At 38.2% G+C, this 20187-nt stretch overlaps 2 protein-coding genes across 10 annotated transcripts in view; one reads left to right on the top strand and one right to left on the bottom strand.

The window, feature by feature from the left end:
• IQCB1 (IQ motif containing B1) overlaps positions 1-15352 on the bottom strand; it is a 46014-nt gene extending 30662 nt beyond the window's left edge. For 3 of the 8 annotated variants that reach the window (XM_067738729.1, XM_067738735.1, XM_067738736.1), the window contains exons 1-5: positions 15217-15349; positions 14649-14731; positions 10048-10159; positions 9654-9816; positions 7422-7551 (exon numbers count right to left, since the gene is read on the bottom strand). In XM_067738729.1, the coding sequence (XP_067594830.1) occupies positions 7422-7551; positions 9654-9816; positions 10048-10147 (393 nt within the window). In that variant the 5' untranslated portion in view covers positions 10148-10159; positions 14649-14731; positions 15217-15349. The other 5 variants (XM_067738730.1, XM_067738731.1, XM_067738733.1 and 2 more) reach the window with 5 other exon arrangements.
• A 78-nt stretch (positions 15353-15430) lies between these two features.
• The window catches only part of EAF2 (ELL associated factor 2), a 56116-nt gene continuing 51359 nt past the window's right edge, over positions 15431-20187 (top strand). Inside the window, exon 1 of one of the 2 annotated variants that reach the window (XM_067738727.1) lies at positions 15431-15647. In XM_067738727.1, the coding sequence (XP_067594828.1) occupies positions 15539-15647 (109 nt within the window). In that variant the 5' untranslated portion in view covers positions 15431-15538. The remainder of the gene's footprint in view (positions 15648-20187) is intronic. The other variant, XM_067738728.1, reaches the window with a different exon arrangement.

Genomic DNA, 20187 nt, shown 5'->3' with positions numbered 1-20187 from the left:
ATGCTTGAGAGGGGCTTACACACAGAGGTGGGGCCAAAACCAAAGCTGAACCCCAGGAGCTGTACAAACAAAGAAGAGAAAGGGAAATTTCTCTGTGCAGCCTCAGAAGCAGTAGAGTAAATCCCCACAATCAACATGATAAACCCTGCATGTTTGGAATACAGGAATAGACAATGAATGTTCCCAAAATTGAGGCAGTGGACTTCGGAGCAACTGTAGACATGGGGTTTGCTTTCTGCGTCTGATTTGTTTTTGGGTTTAGGTTTATCTTAGTTTTTAGTGCTTGTTATCATTGGTGGGTTTGGTTACTCTCTTCCTTTTTATTTTAAAAAAATTTTTTTCCTTTTTTCTCTTTTTGTGAGTGTGTGTATATATGTTACTTTCTGTGATTATTGTCAGTTTAGGTTTGCTTTTACCATTTGTCCAAGGGTTCTGTCTGTTCGTTTTTGTTGTTGTTTGTTTTTGTTTGTTTTCTTTTTATCAGTCTGTGTGTGTGTTTCTTTTTGTGATTTTGTCTGTACAGTTTTGCTTTTACCATTTGATTTGGGGTTCTATCTGTTCATTTTTTTCTGTTTTTTTTTTTCCTTCCTTTTCTTCTGAGCCATGCGGCTGGCAGGGTCTTGGTGCTCTGGCCAGGTGTTAGGCCTGAGCCTCCGAGGTGGGAGAGCCAAGTCCAGGACACTGGACCACCAGAGACCTCCAGGCTCCACATAACATCAATCAGTAAGAGCTCTCAGAGATCTCCATCTCAACACTAAGACCCCGCTCCATACAACAGCCAGCAAGCTCCAGTGCTGGATGCCCCATGCCAAACAACTAGCAAGACAGGAACACAACCCCACTCATTAGCAGAGAGGCTGTCTAAAGTCATAATAAGTTCACAGACACCCCAAAAAACACCATTAGACACGGCCCTGCCCACCAGAAGGACAAGATCCAGCCTCACCCAGCAGAACACAGGCACCAGTCCCCTCCACCAGGGAGCCTACACAGCCACTGAACCAACCTCACCCACTGGGGGCAGACACCAAAAATAATGGGAACTACGAACCTGCAGCCTGTGAAAAGGAGACCACAAACATCATAAGTTAAACAAAATGAGAAGACAGAGAAATATGCAGCAGATGAAGGAGCAAGGTAAAACCCCACCAGACCAAAGAAATGAAGAGGAAATAGGCAGTCTACCTGATAAAGAATTCAGAGTAATGATAGTAAAGATGATCCAAAATCTCAGAAATAGAATGGAGAAAACAGAAGAAACATTCAATAAGGACCTAGAAGAACTAAAGAGCAAACAAACAATGATGAACAACACAATAAATGAAATTAAAAATACTCTAGAAGGAATCAATAACAGAATAACTGAGGCAGAAGAACAGATAAGTGACCTGGAAGATAGAATAGTGGAAATAACTGCCGCAGAGCAGAATAAAGAAAAAAGAATGAAAAGAACTCAGGAGAGTCTCAGAGAACTCTGGGACAACATTAAACACATCAACATTTGAATTATAGGGGTCCCAGAAGAAGAAGAGAAAAAGAAAGGGTCTGAGAAAATATTTGAAGAGATTATAGTTGAAAACTTCCATAACATGGGAAAGGAAATAGTCAATCAAGTCCAGGAAGCACAGAGTCCCATACAGGATAAATCAAAGGAAAAACATGCCAAGACACATATTAATCAAACTGTCAAAAATTAAATACAAAGAAAAAACATTAAAAGCAGCAAGGGAAAAGCAACAAAAAACATACAAGGGAATCCCCATAAGGTTAACAGCTGATCTTTCAGCAGAAACTCTGCAAGCCAGAAGGGAAAGACAAGACATGTTTAAAGTGATGATAAGGAAAAACCTACAACCAAGATTACTCTACCCAGCAAGGATCTCATTCAGATTTGATGAAGAAATTAAAAACTTTGCAGACAAGCAAAAGTTAAGAGAATTCAGCACCACCAAACCAGCTTTACAACAAATGCTAAAGGAATTTCTCTAGGCAGGAAACACAAGAGAAGGAAAAGACTTACAAAAAACACATGCAAAACAATTAAGAAAATGGTAATAGGAACATACATGTCGATAATTACCTTAAAAGTAAATGCATTAAATGCTCCAACCAAAAGACACAGACTGGCTCAATGGATACAAAAACAAAACCCGTATATATTCTGCCTACAAGAGACTCACTTCAGACCTAGGGACACATATAGACTGAAAGTTAGGGGATGGAAAAAGATGTTCCATGCAAATGGAAATCAAAAGAAAGCTGGAATAGCAATACTCATATCAGACAAAATAGACTTTAAAATAAAGACTATTACAAGAGACAAAGAAGGACACTACATAATGATCAAGGAATCAATCCAAGAAAAAGATATAACAATCGTAAATATTTATGCACCCAACATAGGAGCACCTCAACACATAAGGCAAATGCTAACAGCCATAAAAGGGGAAATCAACAGTAAAACAATAATAGTAGCGGACTTTAACACCCCACTTTCACCAATGGACAGATCATCCAAAATGAAATAAATAAGGAAACACAAGCTTTAAATGACATATTAGACCAGATAGACTTAATTGATATTTATAGGACATTCCATCCAGAAACAACAGAATACACTTTCTTCTCAAGTGCACATGGAACATTCTCCAGGACAGATCATACCTCGGGTCGCAAATCAAAACTCAGTAAATTTAAGAAAATTGAAATCATATCAAGTATCTTTTCCGACCACAATGCTATGAGACTAGATATCAATTGCAGTAAAAAAAAAATTGTAAAAAATACAAACACATGGAGGCTAAACAATATGCTACTAAATAACCAAGAGATCACTGAAGAAATCAAAGAGGAAATCAAAAAAATACCTAGAAACAAATGACAATGAAAACATGATGACCCAAAACCTATGGGATGCAGCAAAAGCAGTTCTAAGAGGGAAGTTTATAGCAATACAATCATACCTCAAGAAACAAGAAAAATCTCAAACAACCTACCTTTCTGCATCTCAATAGATGCAGAAAAAGCTTTCGAAAAATTCAACACCAATTTATGATAAAAACTCTCCAGAAAGTGGGCATAGAGGGAACCTACCTCAACGTAATAAAGGCCATATATGACAAACCCACAGCCAACATCATTCTCAATAGTGAAAAACTGAAACCATTTCCTCTAAGATCAGGAAAAAGACAAGGTTGCCCACTCTCACTACTATTATTCAACATAGTTTCAGAAGTTTTAGCCACAGCAATCAAAGAAAAAGAAATAAAGGAATCCAAATCGGAAAAGAAGAAGTAAAGCTGTCACTGTTTGCAGATGACATGATACTACACATAGAGAATCCTAAAGATGCTACCAGAAAACTACTAGAGCTAATCAATGAATTTGGTAAAGTAGCAGGATACAAAATTAATGCACAGAAATCTCTTGCATTCCTATACACTAATGATGAAAAATCTGAAAGAGAAATTATGGAAACACCCCCATTTACAACTGCAACAAAAAGAATAAAATACCTAGGAATAAACCTACCTAAGGAGACAAAAGAACTGTATGCAGAAAACTATAAGACATTGATGAAAGCAATCAAAGATGACACAATCAGACGGAGAGATAGACCATGTTCTTGGATTGGAAGAATCAATATTGTGAAAATGACTATACTACCAAAGCAATCTACAGACTCAACGCAGTCCCTATCAAACTACCAATGTCATTTTTCACAGAACTAGAACAAAAAATTTTACAATTTGTGTGGAAACACAAAAGACCCTGAATAGCCAAAGCAATCTTGAGAAAGGAAAAAGGAGCTAGAGGAATCAGGTTCCCTGACTTCAGACTATAGCACAAAGCTACAGTAATCAAGACAGTATGGTATTGGCACAAAAACAGAAATATAGATCAATGGAACAGGAATAGAAAGCCCAGAGATAAGCCCACACATATATGGCCAACTTATCTTTGAAAAAGGAGGCAAGAATATACAATGGAGAAAAGACAGCCTCTTCAATAAGTGGTGCTGGGAAAACTGGACAGCTACATGTAAAAGAATGAAATTAGAACACTTCCTAACACCATACACAGAAATAAACTCTAAATGGATTAAAAACTTCAATGTAAGGCCAGACACTATAAAACTCTTTGAGGAAAACATAGGCAGAACACTTTATGACATAAACCACAGCAAGATTCTTTTTGACCCACCTCCTAGAGAAATGTGAATAAAAACCAAAAATAAACAAATGGGACCTAATGAAACTTAAAAGCTTTTGCACAGCAAAGGAATCCATAAACAAGTCAAAAGACAACCCTCAGAATGGGAGAAAATATTTGCAAATGAAGCAACTGATAAAGGATTAATCTCCAAAATTTACAAGCAGCTCATGCAGCTCAATATCAAAAAAGGAAACAACCCAATCCAAAAATGAGTAGAAGACCTAAATAGACATTTCTCCAAAGAAGATATACAGATTGCCAACAAACACATGAAAGGATGCTCAACATCACTAATCATTAGAGAAATGCAAATCAAAACCACAATGAGGTATCACCTCACATCGGTCAGAATGGCCATCATCAAAAAATCTACAAACAGTAAATGCTGGATTGGGTGTGGAGAAGAGGGAGCCCTCTTGCTTGTTGGTGGGACTGTAAACTTGATACAGCCACTATGGAGAACAGTATGGAGGTTCCTTAAAAAACTAAAAATAGAATAACCATATGATCCAGCAATCCCACTACTGGGCATATACCCTGAGAAAACCATAATTCTAAAAGAGACGTGTATCACAATGTTCATTGCAGCACTATTTACAATACCCAGGACGTGGAAGCAACCTAAGCGTCATCGACAGATGAATGGATAAAGAAGATGTGGCACATATATACAATGGAATGTTACTCAGCCATAAAAAGAAATGAAACTGAGTTATTTGTACTGAAGTGGATGGACCTAGAGTCTGTCATACAGAGTGAAGTCAGAAAGAGAAAAATAAATACCGTATGCTAACACATATATGGAATGTAAAAAAAATGGTTTTGATGAACCTAGGGATACGACAGGAGTAAAGGCACAGATGTAGAGAATGGACTTGAGGACACAGGGAGGGGGAAGGGTAAGCTGGGACAAAGTGAGAGAGTAGCACTGACATATATACATTACCAAATGTAAAATAGATAGCTAGTGGGAAGCAGCTGCATGGCACAGGGAGATCAGCTTGGTACTTTGTGACCACCTAGAGAGGTGGGATAGGGAGGGTGGGAGGGAGATGCAAGAGGGAGGGGATATGGGGATATATGTATACATATAGCTGATTCAGTTTTTTATACAGCAGAAACTAACACAGCATTGTAAAGCAATTATACTCCAATAAAGATGTTAAAAAACTAGTGTGACAGGAAAAACTGGATGGGCTCAGTGGCAGAGGCTGGGCTTTCAGACCAAGGAGAGCTGGTCCTCCTGCCCTACCAGCCTGTCTATCATACCAGTACCTGCTCCACTGGAACCTGAGTCATGGACTCAGACAGCAACTTCCTGCCTGGATTCTGGACACTTCTGTGTCCTCCTGGCCCTGTGCACTGAATCCTGTCTCTCGTCATTTTCTTTTTATTCACCATTTTAATTTGTTCTGTGGTCAAGTGGCCCTCTTTTTTTTGTAGCTGATTTACTCCCTTTGATGTATATACTAAACAGTTTTTTATCTCTATACAAATACCATGACTAAGAATAAGAAAGTATTATGAAAAGTATTGAAGGACTATATAAATGAAAAGAATATAATTATTATTGCTTTTAAGTGGGGAATATTAAATAAAAGTGCTTTGAAGAAAACATAAAGCTTTCTGGTCTGAGCTATTCATGAGATGGAAATTCATTTTACAAAGGAGGAAGTTGAGGTGGAGTGAAATCAAGTGATTTGCCCAAGAACCCAGAGTTAGTTTGTGGCACAGCCAGAAAAGAAATCAAGTTCAACACAATTTCTATAGTTCATGTTGCTTTAACTGAACTGAATTATATCTAGCAAATATGCAAAGATTTATTTACTGCTAGCATCCCTCAAAATGTCAATGGAGATGGTAGAAGTGGCATCTGTGACCCATATACTCTACCATTAAGTTAAATTCTCTGCCAACAATACTCATACTCAAACCACTTTTTTGTCCATACTGTTGTATATCTTGCTCAATTTCACTCTTAAACTTTTTAACCTTATTTTTTTGAATTAAAAATATATCTGTCTTATGTTTTCTATAAGAAATACCTAGAGGTTTTATCTACTTTATTAGCCTGAGAGTTGTTTAAAGCCAAAACTATGTGTATTCCTTATATACCCAAAGCATCTCAAATCGAACTTAACATCCTATAGTGACTTACATTATTTCCCTTCATAATTCACAAAAGTTTTGAATCTGCTCTATCTCTGATGTGGCAGTAAGCCCAAATGTACATGTAGCCAAGAACTCTTCCAAGGTGGAATTTCAGCCTTGTGGACTTATCACTCCTTATATATTCTATATCCAAACTGATCTAATTGACATTTACAGAACATTACACACTACAACTGAGGAGTTCACATTCAGGTAACGGGGAGTCTTTGCTTTTGCATGGTACCATGTTAAATGAAATCTGTATATATCAAAAGCTTTACATGTCCCTGATATCCATGAATTTCAGTTAAGACAGCACTGTGCAAAGCAAGGACAGCTTGTAATGGAACATTCACCACTATAAAACATATGGAGTGCCACAAAACAAGTCTGAAAATACTTCAAAGGACTGAAATGACAGAGTATGTTATCTGACATGACAGAATTAAATTAGAAACTGATAACAATGAAACAGCAAGAAAACCCTCAAATATTTCGAAACTAAGCAACAAACTTCTAAATGATCCATAGGTTAAAAAAAAAAAAAAAAAGTACATATAGCATCCAGCATAATTCACCCAAGAAATACTTGTTGGACTGAAATGAACCCAAATGTTGAGGTTGAAACATTTTGACTAGAGAGGATCTGAAGGAGCATATAGAAAGTGCACCTTTATTCTTCTTCACCATTGGAGCTACTGAGAAAAGCCTTGGGCCTAAAGAACAATACTTTCTTCCACTACTGATTTAAGTAGAAAGTATGTTTTAGGAAAATGTTATGGAAATAAATGTCTATGGGTGATGCTCAAAACTGAGTAGTAAAACAGATCCTTCAAAAAGCATATTGTCATACAATATGCTTCAGTCAGCACTTTAAATATTTCAAATGTAGAGATTTTCTTTTTTTTGGTCGTAGCTTTCAAAATGTTTGAATCCATTACTCTAATTGTACTTTCAGCCAAATATTGCACACCTGAAAAAACAATGTGGAACATCGTCTCAAGAATTAACTTGTTTTGGCTACAAAACAAAAAACCCTAAATAAATACATATACCTTAGCTGCGTTGATGAAACATGTTTGCAATTGCCTCCCCAAAACCAGAAAATTTTCTACAGCTGATGGAAGCAATTCATTGTAAAATTCCTCTGCATCTTCTCCTGGTTCCAAACCCACACAGCAATGGCTGAAATAAGAGCACAGGTTTGTGATTCAGTTTGTGCTAATTATAAATTTTAGATGAATGCTAAAGCTTCTATAGACACCATGCCTTAATGAGAATTTTTAGTATCTTTCTTTTGTTGCCAAGCCAATAAAGAACTTTTACAGGAAAATTAGTGTAACGACTTTCTTAACAAGTAACAAGTAAACAGTGGTGTGGATTTTGCCTGTACTTAGAGCTAGGCCTTACCTGTCCTAAAAACTTACTTGTCAATCCTTCAGGAAACAAAATACACTTGGCTCACAATAAAGAGAAAGAGGCAAGTTTTCAGTGAAGGGGCTACACACACTCTAAAAGCAATAGAATACCATTCAAGAGTAACATATGTGTTAACTGATACATTTTACACATCAGATAGCTGAAAAATAGCTAGAGTAGCATTAGTCTACAAGGGACAGATAATCAATTTTTTCCAACAGATCTACTTTCCTAAAATCTGAAAAATATCTGACTGCACATTCCCTACATCAGAAGAGGAGACAGCAAAAAGTCTAGTAGGAACAGTTTACAATATACATTGAAAGAGAGAAGGTTATTTAGAGAAATGGGTCCTCTTGAAACCACACATAAAGTCACCCCCTGGATACGAAACGAGTATATTCAAAAGCCTCAACGGTAAGAATTATTTGTACAGACTAATACCAAAAAAAGTCCCCAATCCAAGAATGGTCTCTTTGTGTGTACTCTAATAAGTAAGTATCGATGTTAGAGGCTTGTGCAGACACTGATAAGCAACAGTGACTACATACTGAGTGCACTAAAAACTGACTAATGCTCAGTGTCTTTTTTTTTTTTGCGTATCAGTTCCTAAGGTCAATAGACTTACACTCACATGTACCAGTTTCTCTTTTCCCTTTGGTTTCTAAAGTTAATTAAGAGTACTATTTTCATTGAAAATGTTAATAAATGAAATACATTTTTTGTACGTTCACAAACATGGGGATTTCTTAAGACTTGGAGTCCACTTCTGAGAGCCTAGCTCCATCAATATTTCCATGAGCTAACATATCTAACAATACAAAGACATAAGGCTTTATTTACTTAAGGAAATAATTAATCTTGAAAATTAAGGTATTAAAAAATATTACATGTGTTAACTGTTTTTCCTAACTGTATACCTTGAATCTGGCCTTTATCTATCTATGTTTAATTATAAGCAGTTTCAAAAGCTAAGATCCAACTAGTACTGCGCATTTTCAGTTACTTAATTAGGAAGTGGCTTAGACACTGAGAACACCTGATTTATTTTATTGCCTCCTATATGAAAAAAGATTTTGATCTTTTTCTCAAAATTTCTAGCATGGCTGATCTAGCATCTACTGATCAGTAAATGCTGCTTCTAAATTTATTGACATGATTTGGGTTACTTAATGAAATATACAGTTGAGACAGCTATACCAATACACTGTGAAATTAAGTTTCTGTATCTCTTCTTCTGCAGCCCTTTGCTTATGCCTTTCATTTCAGCACCTATTTCATTCTGCCTTGTATGATAAATCCACATGACTGTCATCCCACGTCTACTGTAAGTTTTTCCAGTATAAAGCCAGTGCCTTAATCTATTTATTTCTTCAATATTCTTTAGTCTATTAGGCCCTTGGGATTCAGTGGTGAGCACAAGATCACCATCTTCGTAGAGCTTATGGAGTGAAATTGACAGTGAAATATTCACAAATACAGTTAGGAATAATAATATATAGTATGAAGGAAAAGTACATCCATAACATACCATGGGATGCCAATGCTTGTTAGCCAGATGAAGCAAAGAAAGCAAATGTTGAAATTAAGAATCTACTCAGGCTTCCCTGGTGGCGCAGTGGTTGAGAGTCCGCCTGCCGAAGCAGGCGACACGGGTTCGTGCCCTGGTCCGGGAAGATCCCACATGCCACGGGGCGGCTGGGCCTGTGAGCCATGGCCGCTAAGCCTGCGTGTCCGGAGCCTGTGCTCCGCAATGGGAGAGGCCACAACAGGGAGAGGCTCGCGTACCGCAAAAAAAAAAAAAAAAAAAAAAAAAAGAATCTACTACTATATCCCTTAACAACAAGCTGATTTATTGTTCATTTTACCTTAATATCTGTGTAAGCTGGGAAATTGTAGTCCAACCACCCTGGATTCGAGAACAATCTTGACTGAGGACCAAGAGGCAATACTGAATGAGATCATAACAATATATATCTTGTTTGACTTTCTTCAACTCTGAGCTTCCAAAAGGTGTGTTGTTTATTATTTCTAAGGCAAAAGGAAATAAGATATACTTATTTTTGCTCAATAAATCCAAGAGTTATCCGTATTTTTATAGGTTGAATAATGACTAAAAATACATTAAAAAGGAAAAAGAAATCACTACTTTATCACAGTGTTAAGATTTCACTGAACAAATTAAAAACAAATGCTAAAATTGTACCCATGATGGAATTTGTTTTGTTTAAGTGTCAGCCGATCACAAAAAGATTTTCTTACCTTTTAACTTCAACAGTATAACAGGGACATTCTGCTCAGGACTTACTGCAACTTCAGCAGCTAGAGATAAGATCCTTGGGTCTCTACCCATTGGCTTCATTTCTCATACCACCTATATTTGACAAAATCAGAAAAATAAAGGTCAACAGCCTAAAACATTCACCCCCTAAATAATGTTTGAAATATAAATGACAGCAGCTTTGCTTGGTTCAAGAAGTGAAGGGTAGATTTTTCTCATTTCTTCCTTATAGGGAGAAATTGGTTTTTCCAACTAGTGTACCTCTAAAAGAGCTAAAGACCCTTATACCATACTGTAACAGCTACACTAGGTACTGTTTATTGTGCACTCTCTAAGAGTCAGAAACTGTGCTTGGTGCTTCACATTCACTCTCCCTAATCTGCACAACAATCCTAGGTTAGGAGTTAATTTTCTTTCATCATAAAAGAGAAACCGAGTGTGCAGAAATGAGCTAATACAGGCCTAAGACTGATATCTTTTTTAAAGGTCTTCTTACAAGGTTGGCCCTTGCCTGGTGTCTAGGAACTTGGATTTCAGGAGGGTTTCCACCAATTTCCTAGTATGACTGGCTCACTGGGCCTAAACTTTGTAAAAACAATGTGGTTTATGTTGAACACCTGCTTTCCTTCCTGAAGTCTGGAATTCTGATATGCAGTAGCAGAGGATGCCTACATGACCATCTCCAATAAAGACTCTTGTCACTGAGCCTCCAGTGAGCATCCCTGGTAAACAACACTTCAACGTGTTACTACAACTCACTGAAGGAGGAATTAAGCATGTCCTATGTGACTCCGCTGGGAGAGGACTCTTGGAAGTTTGCACCTGTTCTCCTCTGAATTTCACCTCATCTGCCTTCTCCCTTTGACGATTTTCCTTTGTATCCTTTTAGTGTAATAAATCATAGCTATGATTATGATTATATCCTGAGAACTATGAGCCCTCCTAGCAAATTACTAAACCTGGAGTTGGTCCTGGGGATTCCCAACACACAATTCAGAAATGTTATTATAAGATAACCAAAGCTTGTTTATAAATAGCATAGTGAATAAATCAATTATCTTAAAAAAATCCACATCCCAATTCAATTTGTCGCTAAAACTTTTCTTTAAAAAATTTAAAGAAAATTAAATTCTTTTAATTAAGGCATTCAAAGCTCAAAGATACCATTTTTAAAAAAGTATAATCTTAACTTATTTATAATAAACACTAACATATATTAAGTGCTTACTATGAATTAAGCACTGTGCTAAGTGCTTTCATATGCATTATCTCATTTAATCCTCACAACAGGACTATGAGGTAGAGCCTTTAATCACCTACATTTTACAGATTAAAAAAAAGTAAAGTTTGAAGAAGTTAAGAAACTTGTCACGGTTCCACCAGCATGTGGTGGAGTCAGTATTCAAATCCAGATCAGTATGAATCCAATTTCCATTACAATGTTCATTATATTCCTTCCCACATAAAAGAGTAAAGAAACACAAAACATATTCCCAAATAACCTACTTCTCACTTTTTAAGCTATTATTCTTCATAACTGGCACCACAGTTCACCCTTTATATTAAAGAGTTGGGGACTTCCCTGGTGGTCCAGTGGTAAAGAATCCACCTTCCAATGCAGGGCATGCAAGTTCGATCCCTGGTTGGGGAACTAAGATCCCACAAGCCGTGGGGCAACTAAGCCCACACACCACAACTACTGAGCCCACACGCCTCAACTAGAGAGCCCGCGTGCCGCAAACTACAGAGCCCACACGCTCTGCAGCCCACGCCACAACGAGAGAGAAAATGTGCAGGCCATGACTAGAGAGAAGCCTGCATGCCGGCACGAAGAGCTTCCGTGCCGCAACGAAAGATCCCACATGTTGCAACTAAGACTTGATGCAGCCAAAAATAAGGTAAATAAATAAATAAAATATTTAAAAAAAAAAGAGTTGGCCATAATACAGGATCCAAAAATCATTCCTTTTTAGGTAAAATACAGATCATTAAAAAACAAGTTTTCTGGAAACATTTTTAAAGAAAGCCCAGCACAACTCTTGGCACATAGACTTTCTAGGAGAGTGGATATAGTTATCTCATTCTTTCCAATGGCTGCATTATGCTATGTTTCCTTTGTAAGAGAGTATCAAAATATATTTAAACATCTCCTCTACTGGAAGTCATTCAGAGTGTATGCTAGTACAAGCAATGCTGCAATGAATATCAAAGTATATGTCTTAGGTACTCATGATAGTACTCTGTGGGATGAATTTTTCCCTTGCAGTCAGATGGCTGGGTGGCAGGACACATATTTAAAAATTTTTGATTAGATACCAAATTTTTCTCCAAAATGGGTGTTCCAATTTATACTTCCACCAACAATGTATGAGGGTGCTCACTTTACTATGCCTTCAATAGTACCTAATGTTATATTTTATATTTTTGTCAATCCGCTAGGTGAAAAATGGTATCATCTTGTTTTGGTTTTTTTGTTTTTTATTTTGCGGTACGCGGGCCTCTCACTGTCGTGGCCTCTCCCGTTGCGGAGCACAGGCTCCGGACGAGCGGGCTCAGCGGCCATGGCTCACGGGCCCAGCCGCTCCGCGGCATGTGGGATCTTCCCGGACCGGGGCACAAGCCCGCGTCCCCTGCACCAGCAGGCGGACCCTCAACCACTGCGCCACCAGGGAAGCCCAATCATCTTGTTTTAATTTCTATTTCTTTATTAGGGAGGTTCAGCACGTTGCATGTTCACTGGCCATTTATTCTTTTATATATTTTCTCTTCACATCCCTCAACAATTTTTCTATTGGCTTATCTTATTCTTTTGTAGAAGCTTTAAGTTTTTCATACATGGATATACACCCTTTATCTTTTATATTGGCTATAAACACTTTATCCTCATCTGTCGTTTATTTATTAAAGCTTGATTATGGTTTTACCGTAGTTTTACAATTTTTATGTAGTCAAGTATAACAATCTTCCCTCTATGACTTTGCCTTTGGTGTCATGCTTAGAAAGGTCCTCCCTACCCTAAGAGCTAAAATATAATCTAATTTTTTCTACTGTTTTTATTATTTTGTTTTACTTATATCTTCAAAAACATACTTTATTTATATCTTCAATACAAATGTAAGTTATTTTTGTGAGTGGTTTAAGATAGGAAGCTATAACGTCAGATGAGGTTACAGATTGGTGTAAAAAGAACAAATGCACATAGCTATCATAAATTTCTGAGATAATTTATCATGAATGGATACAAGAGAAGCAATCTGAAATGTCACTTGGGTATATTTTTAGATTCTATTTAGTCCATTAGTCTATTTGTTTCTTCCTGGGCTAGTACAACATATTTCATTTAGATGTATGTTTAGAGAAAATTCACATTAGAAGGTAAGCTTCACAAGGGCAAAACTCATACCATCCTTGGTGGCTGCCTTCTTACCTCTTTGGTTCACTGTTATATTCCCAGAGGCTAAACTAGCACTTGGCACGTGGTAGGTACTTAGTATTTATATATGTTGAAACAATGAATAAATGCACAAACTTTGGGTATTCCAAAACCTCAACTTCTTGATGCTCTGCTTTTCTCCTGGTTATAAATGGAAACCTCAGACTTCCGGTTGAAAGCCTTTTTAAAGTAAAATAGATTCACAACACTGTTTTTCCCCTCTGGCTAATATAATAAAACATCACTAAAACATCATCACCACCACCAAACATGCGTAGGGCTCTATGATAGACCCAAGGTTCACAAAGATTTTATATAGGACAGATTTCCTGCTCACATTCTGGTTAGGAAAGAAAAGTATACACACAGACCTATATACGCACATATGTAAAATAAAATAATTATGTAAAATACATTACATGCCAAATAGGTGACACAGATGATAAGAATAAAGACCACAGAGTCAGAGGACAGGGTTTCCATGAACAAGCTTTCTTACCTGTAAACAAAATAATAATTCCTACCTCCTAGAGTAATTCAAGGTTTAGAAAAGAAGGCAACCACCAAAGATGGCCCTAAAATGTTGCATGACAGTAAAGTCTCAGAAATAATAACCATTCAGAGAGCTTTTACTTTATCCCATGAATTGTTTTCAATGCTTTCTTGTCCTAATTTAATCCTCTCAACAACTGTAAGGTATAATAAGTACTATTATTTTTTCCTCCCATTTTAATGATCAGCATCCTTAACTTTGGTTTGCACAAAGTCATACTGTACAGAGTATGAAGCTGGGGTTCAAACCCAAAGATTCTGGCTTTAGAACCCGAGCGCTTAACTACCTCAGGGAACAGTCTTAGTCCGCCTTAAAAGAGTAGAATTTGGACAAGCGGATAGGCTGCGAGAGACACATTCATCTACCTGCCTGGAACAATAAATTACAAACCTGGCGACGGTAGCAGTTAAGTAAGAAAGTTTTCGGATTACGTAATTACCCTGAAAAACCACCGTTATGGCAACCATTTGTACACCTTCTCTTGGATGCTTCTCTTCTAATACAGCACTTCTCTCATCTTTACCCTTAAACTCACGAACTTTTGACAGAAAAAATGAAAAAAAAGACAATTATTTTTCAATTATTAATGCTATTACCCTGCTGCCAGAGCACAAGGTCTGGCCTTGATCTTTTGGGAATTCGGTCTTCAGGGCCGTGCCGTTACCGCCGCCACAGATCACTGTGAAGAAGATAAAGAAGGTAACCCAATGGATTCCAGCTGCAAGTAATCCTAAATATCTGCAGTTCCAAACTCTGAAACTTTTTTACCCGCCCCACTTCACCCTCCTCCCTCTATCCCAGTCCTTATACCACCAGGAACTTCCTCTGGAACATAAGGTCAAAAAACGATTGCTGAGGCAACGGCGTCGCCTTCAGTCAGGTCCACCGACCGCGTCTCTGAGGCCACGGGCGTCTCTACTCCGGATTCTAGAGCCGGCTTTCGTGCTATCTGGCCTTGGACAAGACATCAGGCCTAGTGCCCAGGCTCCGCCCCTTCCCCGCCTCAGTTTCCACACCAGATCTCCACAGAAAAGGCGTGGAGCAGGCCGATTCTCCCTTTAAGAGCTCCTACAAGATGGGTCGCTTGGTCCAGAAGCCTGCGGTCCGGGCCTCCCGGTATCCCGGGGCGCCCTCCTTCCCCAGCCGCCCAGTCAGGTCGGCTACCTCAGTCCTGTTTCACGCTGCTCCGCCGAATAACCCCGCCCCCACCGCGCACCTCAGAAACGCGGCGTGCCGGGGTCTGCGTGCGTCGCAACGTGGGAAATGGAGCCTGGCTGCAGGACCAGGAGCCTCGGGGCCAAGGGGCGGGGCGCCAATCTCCAGGAGGCCAATCAGCACGCGAGAGGCCGGGTGGGACCGCGCTTGTCGGCCGCGGGGCGGAGGCTATGGTGGCCACGCCCGCGGCGGCCGAGCGCCTGTTCTTCAGGCTGAGTTGGCAGAGGGTAGTGAGCGTCGGTGGCCGAGGCAGAGTTGGAGCCGGAGGAGAATGATGAATGGAATCGCGGGAACTTCGCATATTGACAGTCGCGAGCGGGTTCTCAAGTTAGGGGAGAGTTTTGAGAAGCAGCCGCGCTGCGCCTTCCACACTGTGCGCTGTGAGTGAGGACGACCCCCGGGGAAACTGGGGGGAGCTCTGGGTATGGGGGTGCGGAAGCACAACTCTCTCCAAGTCATGTTCGAACAGAGGCCCCCACCCCTTATTCTATGGGAGAATGCGGTGCCCAGCGCGACCCGCTGCCCTGTCCGGAGTGCTAGGGGACCGGTGGAAGCAGCCTGGTCGAGCAGGTGTGGGTAATTCTGAGCAGAGAGATTTAGGTAAGACCAGCAGGTAGAAAGGGACGCTTTGTGGAGGAGGTCTACAGGGGTGACTATGGGTGGAGGCAGACGTGACTGGCGGATCATGCAGAGGTGGTAAGGAAAGTATACAGTTGACCCTTGAACAACGCAGGGGTTAGGGACGTCGACCCCGCGCAGTGGAAAATCCACGGACTGCTATCTCTGCCTCAAAAACGAAGGAGTCGATACATGACTCACCCAAGATCCCGTAGCTGAAGCCGTTTGGGTAGAATCAGGACTCAAACTCTGTAGTTTTTTTCATTACACGTATTGTGATCTCTAATGGAACACAGACTTTTCCCCACACTTCGTTAATTTAAAGATCTGTAAGATGAAAATACAGATACTCTATTTAATGGAAAAAATCCTCATGTAAGTGGACCCGTGCGGTGCAGACCGGTGCGTGTTATTCAAGGAACAGCTGTAATAGGTGACAAATGGAAGGGGGCAAAGGGAAATGGGAAGGGAAAATGCCTTTAGGTTGGTAGGGAAACATTCTCTCCCTTCTTAACTTTTGGTGTCTGGCTGATGAAAATTCCTTTAGGTTGGTAGGAAAACATTCTCTCCTTTCTTCACTTTTGGTGTCTGACTGATGAGGGTTCTTATTTACTGTGTTCCTGGAGAAATATTCTGGACGATTCTAATAATCTGTATCTCTTTTGGACCCCTGATTTCATTCAGTCACTTATCAAATACTGATTATCACTGTACTGAAGGGTGTGTTATGAATTTATTAGAAAGATATTTACCCCCTGTGATTTCTCCTTTTGGTTTCCCTTTGTCCTCTGGAACTAGTTTTGATACATTTTTCTCTTTTATGTTATTGAGGCTACCTCAGTTCTGCTTCAATAGTTGGATGCTTTAATAGTTGGATGGTGTAGATTCCAGGAAGGAAAATATAGTATATTATGATTTGGTATGTAAAACATTCATTTTTTGCATAATAGCCCTCATAGAATTATAGAGTGGGAAGGAAACTTTGAGATCATCGAATCATAACCTCTTATTTTTCTGTGGCCAAATTGTAAAGTAGGTATTTTTTCACTTCCTCTTTCTAGCCCTGCCCTTCCTTAGTGTCTCATCATTCCACCCTTCTCAGTCATTCTGTCCTTAGACTGTTCAGAGATCTTTATGGTTTTTACTCTGAAGTGTTCCATGTTTCAATTAAAACTCACATTCTCCAAAAGTTTACTTAAGTTGTACACAATCTAATTACAGTAACTCAGAGTAAAGGTATGAAGAACCAATAAGTTTAACTCTCCAAGGATATATTTACATTTTATGAAAGGATTTTATTAAGCAAAATTAATATCCGGTTGATAGAATAAATGGGGGCGATATCTGCAAACAGATCTTCAACACTGTCCCTTCTTTACCATACTTTGTGGTCTAAGACCTTGAAACAGCTAGTGCTGGCTGTGCAGTTTCTCTCCTTCTTCAGCCCCATTTTTCAGAAGTATGATATAGTTCTTACCGGGTTTCTCCATGCCTTTCTCTCAAGTAATAACTTCCCTCTCCTTTCCTCTTCTTTCTCAGGTATGCAGTAATCTTAGTATCAGTTTTTTTAATGATAAGGTTTGAGATTACACAAATTTGCTCAAGAATCTATTTTCGTGTAACTTGGGTATATAGTCTCTTTTTAAGGGCATAAGCCCCAAATTAAGTGAATAAGAAATAGCCTTCGAAAAGCACTTTGCAGGTGCTTCAAAGCCTTTTATTTATAAAAGTTCTCAAAATGCTGGAATCGTGTCTTCAGAATCAGAGTATCGGGTGATCCTGTTACAAGAATGAAAATAAACAAAACAACAATAATAATAACCACAAAAACCCCAAATGTTTGAATACACCTTTAATCCTGTGGAAGACATCAGAAAGGTTTTCAGCCCTTAGTTTTATTCTTGTTGAAGCAGACAAAACCTTTCTAGATTTATTAAAAGAAAACCAATCATTATCCTTGAGGATAGGTTCATTTCCCATATGATTCTCATCCTTAAGGACTCAGAGTGAGGGATGGAAACTATAGAGTTTCATACAGGCAGGTGGATATGATTTATTTATTTTTTTAAAAAATTGCACATTTTTCTTTCTGAAAACCAAAAATGTTTAGTATTTTTAATTATCACTACTACATATAAAGATATGTTTTTTCCTCAGGGAACTGAAGAAGAACTTTGTTTCTATTTTCAGAAAAATATACTCATGTTTAAGCTCTGTAATAAAGTAGAACAGAAATACACACAGATAATACATTAATTTCAACTTTTTATTAACATGTAAAATAGACAATTCACTTTAAGTTGCTGAGCTCATCTTATCTATAGAATGAAGCAATAAATTCAGCCATTCTATCATTTTTTATTAAAATTATGAACTGCCCTTAAATTGATAGGTATGTGAAAAATACAATATTTTCAATATCAGTTTTATATAATGCTTGAAGCTTTCATTCGTTCACTAAATGTAAATATCTTTCTAAATCTTCTAAGTTTTTTTTAACAGGTAAGGCTGTAAAGATATATATTGAAAGTATCATGATAATTTGTAAGGATGGTTCAAATATATTTTAGCATGACATTTATTTATTTAAAATTTTTTTATTGAAACATAGTTGGCATACAATATTATGTGAGTTTCAGGTTTCCTACATAATGATTTGACATTTGCATACATTATGAAATGATCACCAAGATAAGTCTAGTAACCATCTGTCCCCATACAAAGTTATTACAATATTATTGACCATGTTCCTTATGCTGTATATTATATCCCCATGACTTGTTTCTTATGTAACTGGAGGCTTGTACTTCTTAATCCCCTTCAGGGTGGACCTAATTTATAACAAATCAATGTTACCTGGGAGAAAGTAGTATTCTATCTTTATGTACTTGGGTAATGATGCCTGTTCAATACACTGAGGTTTTGGAAAAACCTGGATGTGAATTCTGACCTCCACCACCTATATGTGTAATGTAACTTTGGTAATATTCTCGAAGCTTTCAGTCTCAGTTTTCTTAAATGTAAAATGGAAATTGTAATATCTACATTTCAGAGTTTCAGGATTAAGTAAGATAGTATAAACAACTTAGCACAGTTTTTGGTGCATGGTAGAGAATAAATAGTAGTCACCATTATTATTGAAGGGTTATATTCATGTGTGTATGCAGAGTGCCAATAAATGTACTTTACCTAGACTTTCAAAAAGCATTTATCGGGCTTCCCTGGTGGTGCAGTGGTTGAGAGTCCGCCTGCCGATGCAGGGGATGCGTTCATGCCCCGGTCTGGGAAGATCCCACATGCCGCGGAGCGGCTGGGCCCGTGCGTCCGGAGCCTGTGCTCCGCAACGGGAGAGGCCACAACAGTGAGAGGCCCGCGTACTGCAAAAAAAAAAAAAAAGCATTTATCAGGGCTTGGCAGTAAAACCTATCAAAAACATAGTCTGGCATGTGGTAGGGAAGACGTGGGATGTTCTGTAAATGATAAACTTAATGCTTAACAGCAGATGCTTCACTGGGTAGAAGAGTTTGAGCAATAGGACCCATTAGAATAAATTTTGGATTTGAGCTAGTACTAGTTTTACAATTTATAACCAGATAAGGGAATAAAGATTGAAATTCCTAAGTTTGTAAATGACACCATTTTTTCCTGTCATGAAATGATGAGCTCATGGACAGTGACTACAGGAAGATTGTCTGAGGCACCAAGTGGAGCCACTCCCAAAAAACTGGTTGTTAAGCTTTGGTATGGGCACACATTAGAAAGTACACTAATGAAAAATAGGATTGAAATTATATTTACAATTAATGTTCTCTGATTAGTGTGGTATACTGGAAAGGGTATGGGTTTTGGAGTTAGTTGAATTAGTTCAGATCCCAGGAAATAAATTTATGTTACTAATTGTGGACTCTTTTGTGAAGATATTGACATTGTGTGATGCTACAGCCAAAATAGTCAGAGAAGTGATCAACAATGATAGGAAAAGTGTTGAGAATAAGGCAGGAAATGTTTTTCCACTCTTTATGTAATATAAGTAATTGTATTGTAAATCTGAAGAAAATAACATAAATGAAGGAAATCCAGAGAAAATAAACGATAAAATTAGTGGTGAGGCTTCCAAACCAAGAAGAACCAAAAGAAATAAACTATTTAGTCTGGAATCATTCCAACTTAGAAGAGAATACATTTGACACTAGAAAACATATGGAAAGCATGAACATGAGATTATTCAACAAATTCTGTAGTTCTAGAGCTATATTTAACCCCTTGAATCTCAAAATTTGTATACTTAAAAAGAAATTTCTT

This window comes from Pseudorca crassidens, chromosome 5, assembly GCF_039906515.1.
Source record: "Pseudorca crassidens isolate mPseCra1 chromosome 5, mPseCra1.hap1, whole genome shotgun sequence".
NCBI lineage: Eukaryota > Metazoa > Chordata > Mammalia > Artiodactyla > Delphinidae > Pseudorca > Pseudorca crassidens.
This window is presented reverse-complemented; position numbering and strand designations above follow the sequence as displayed.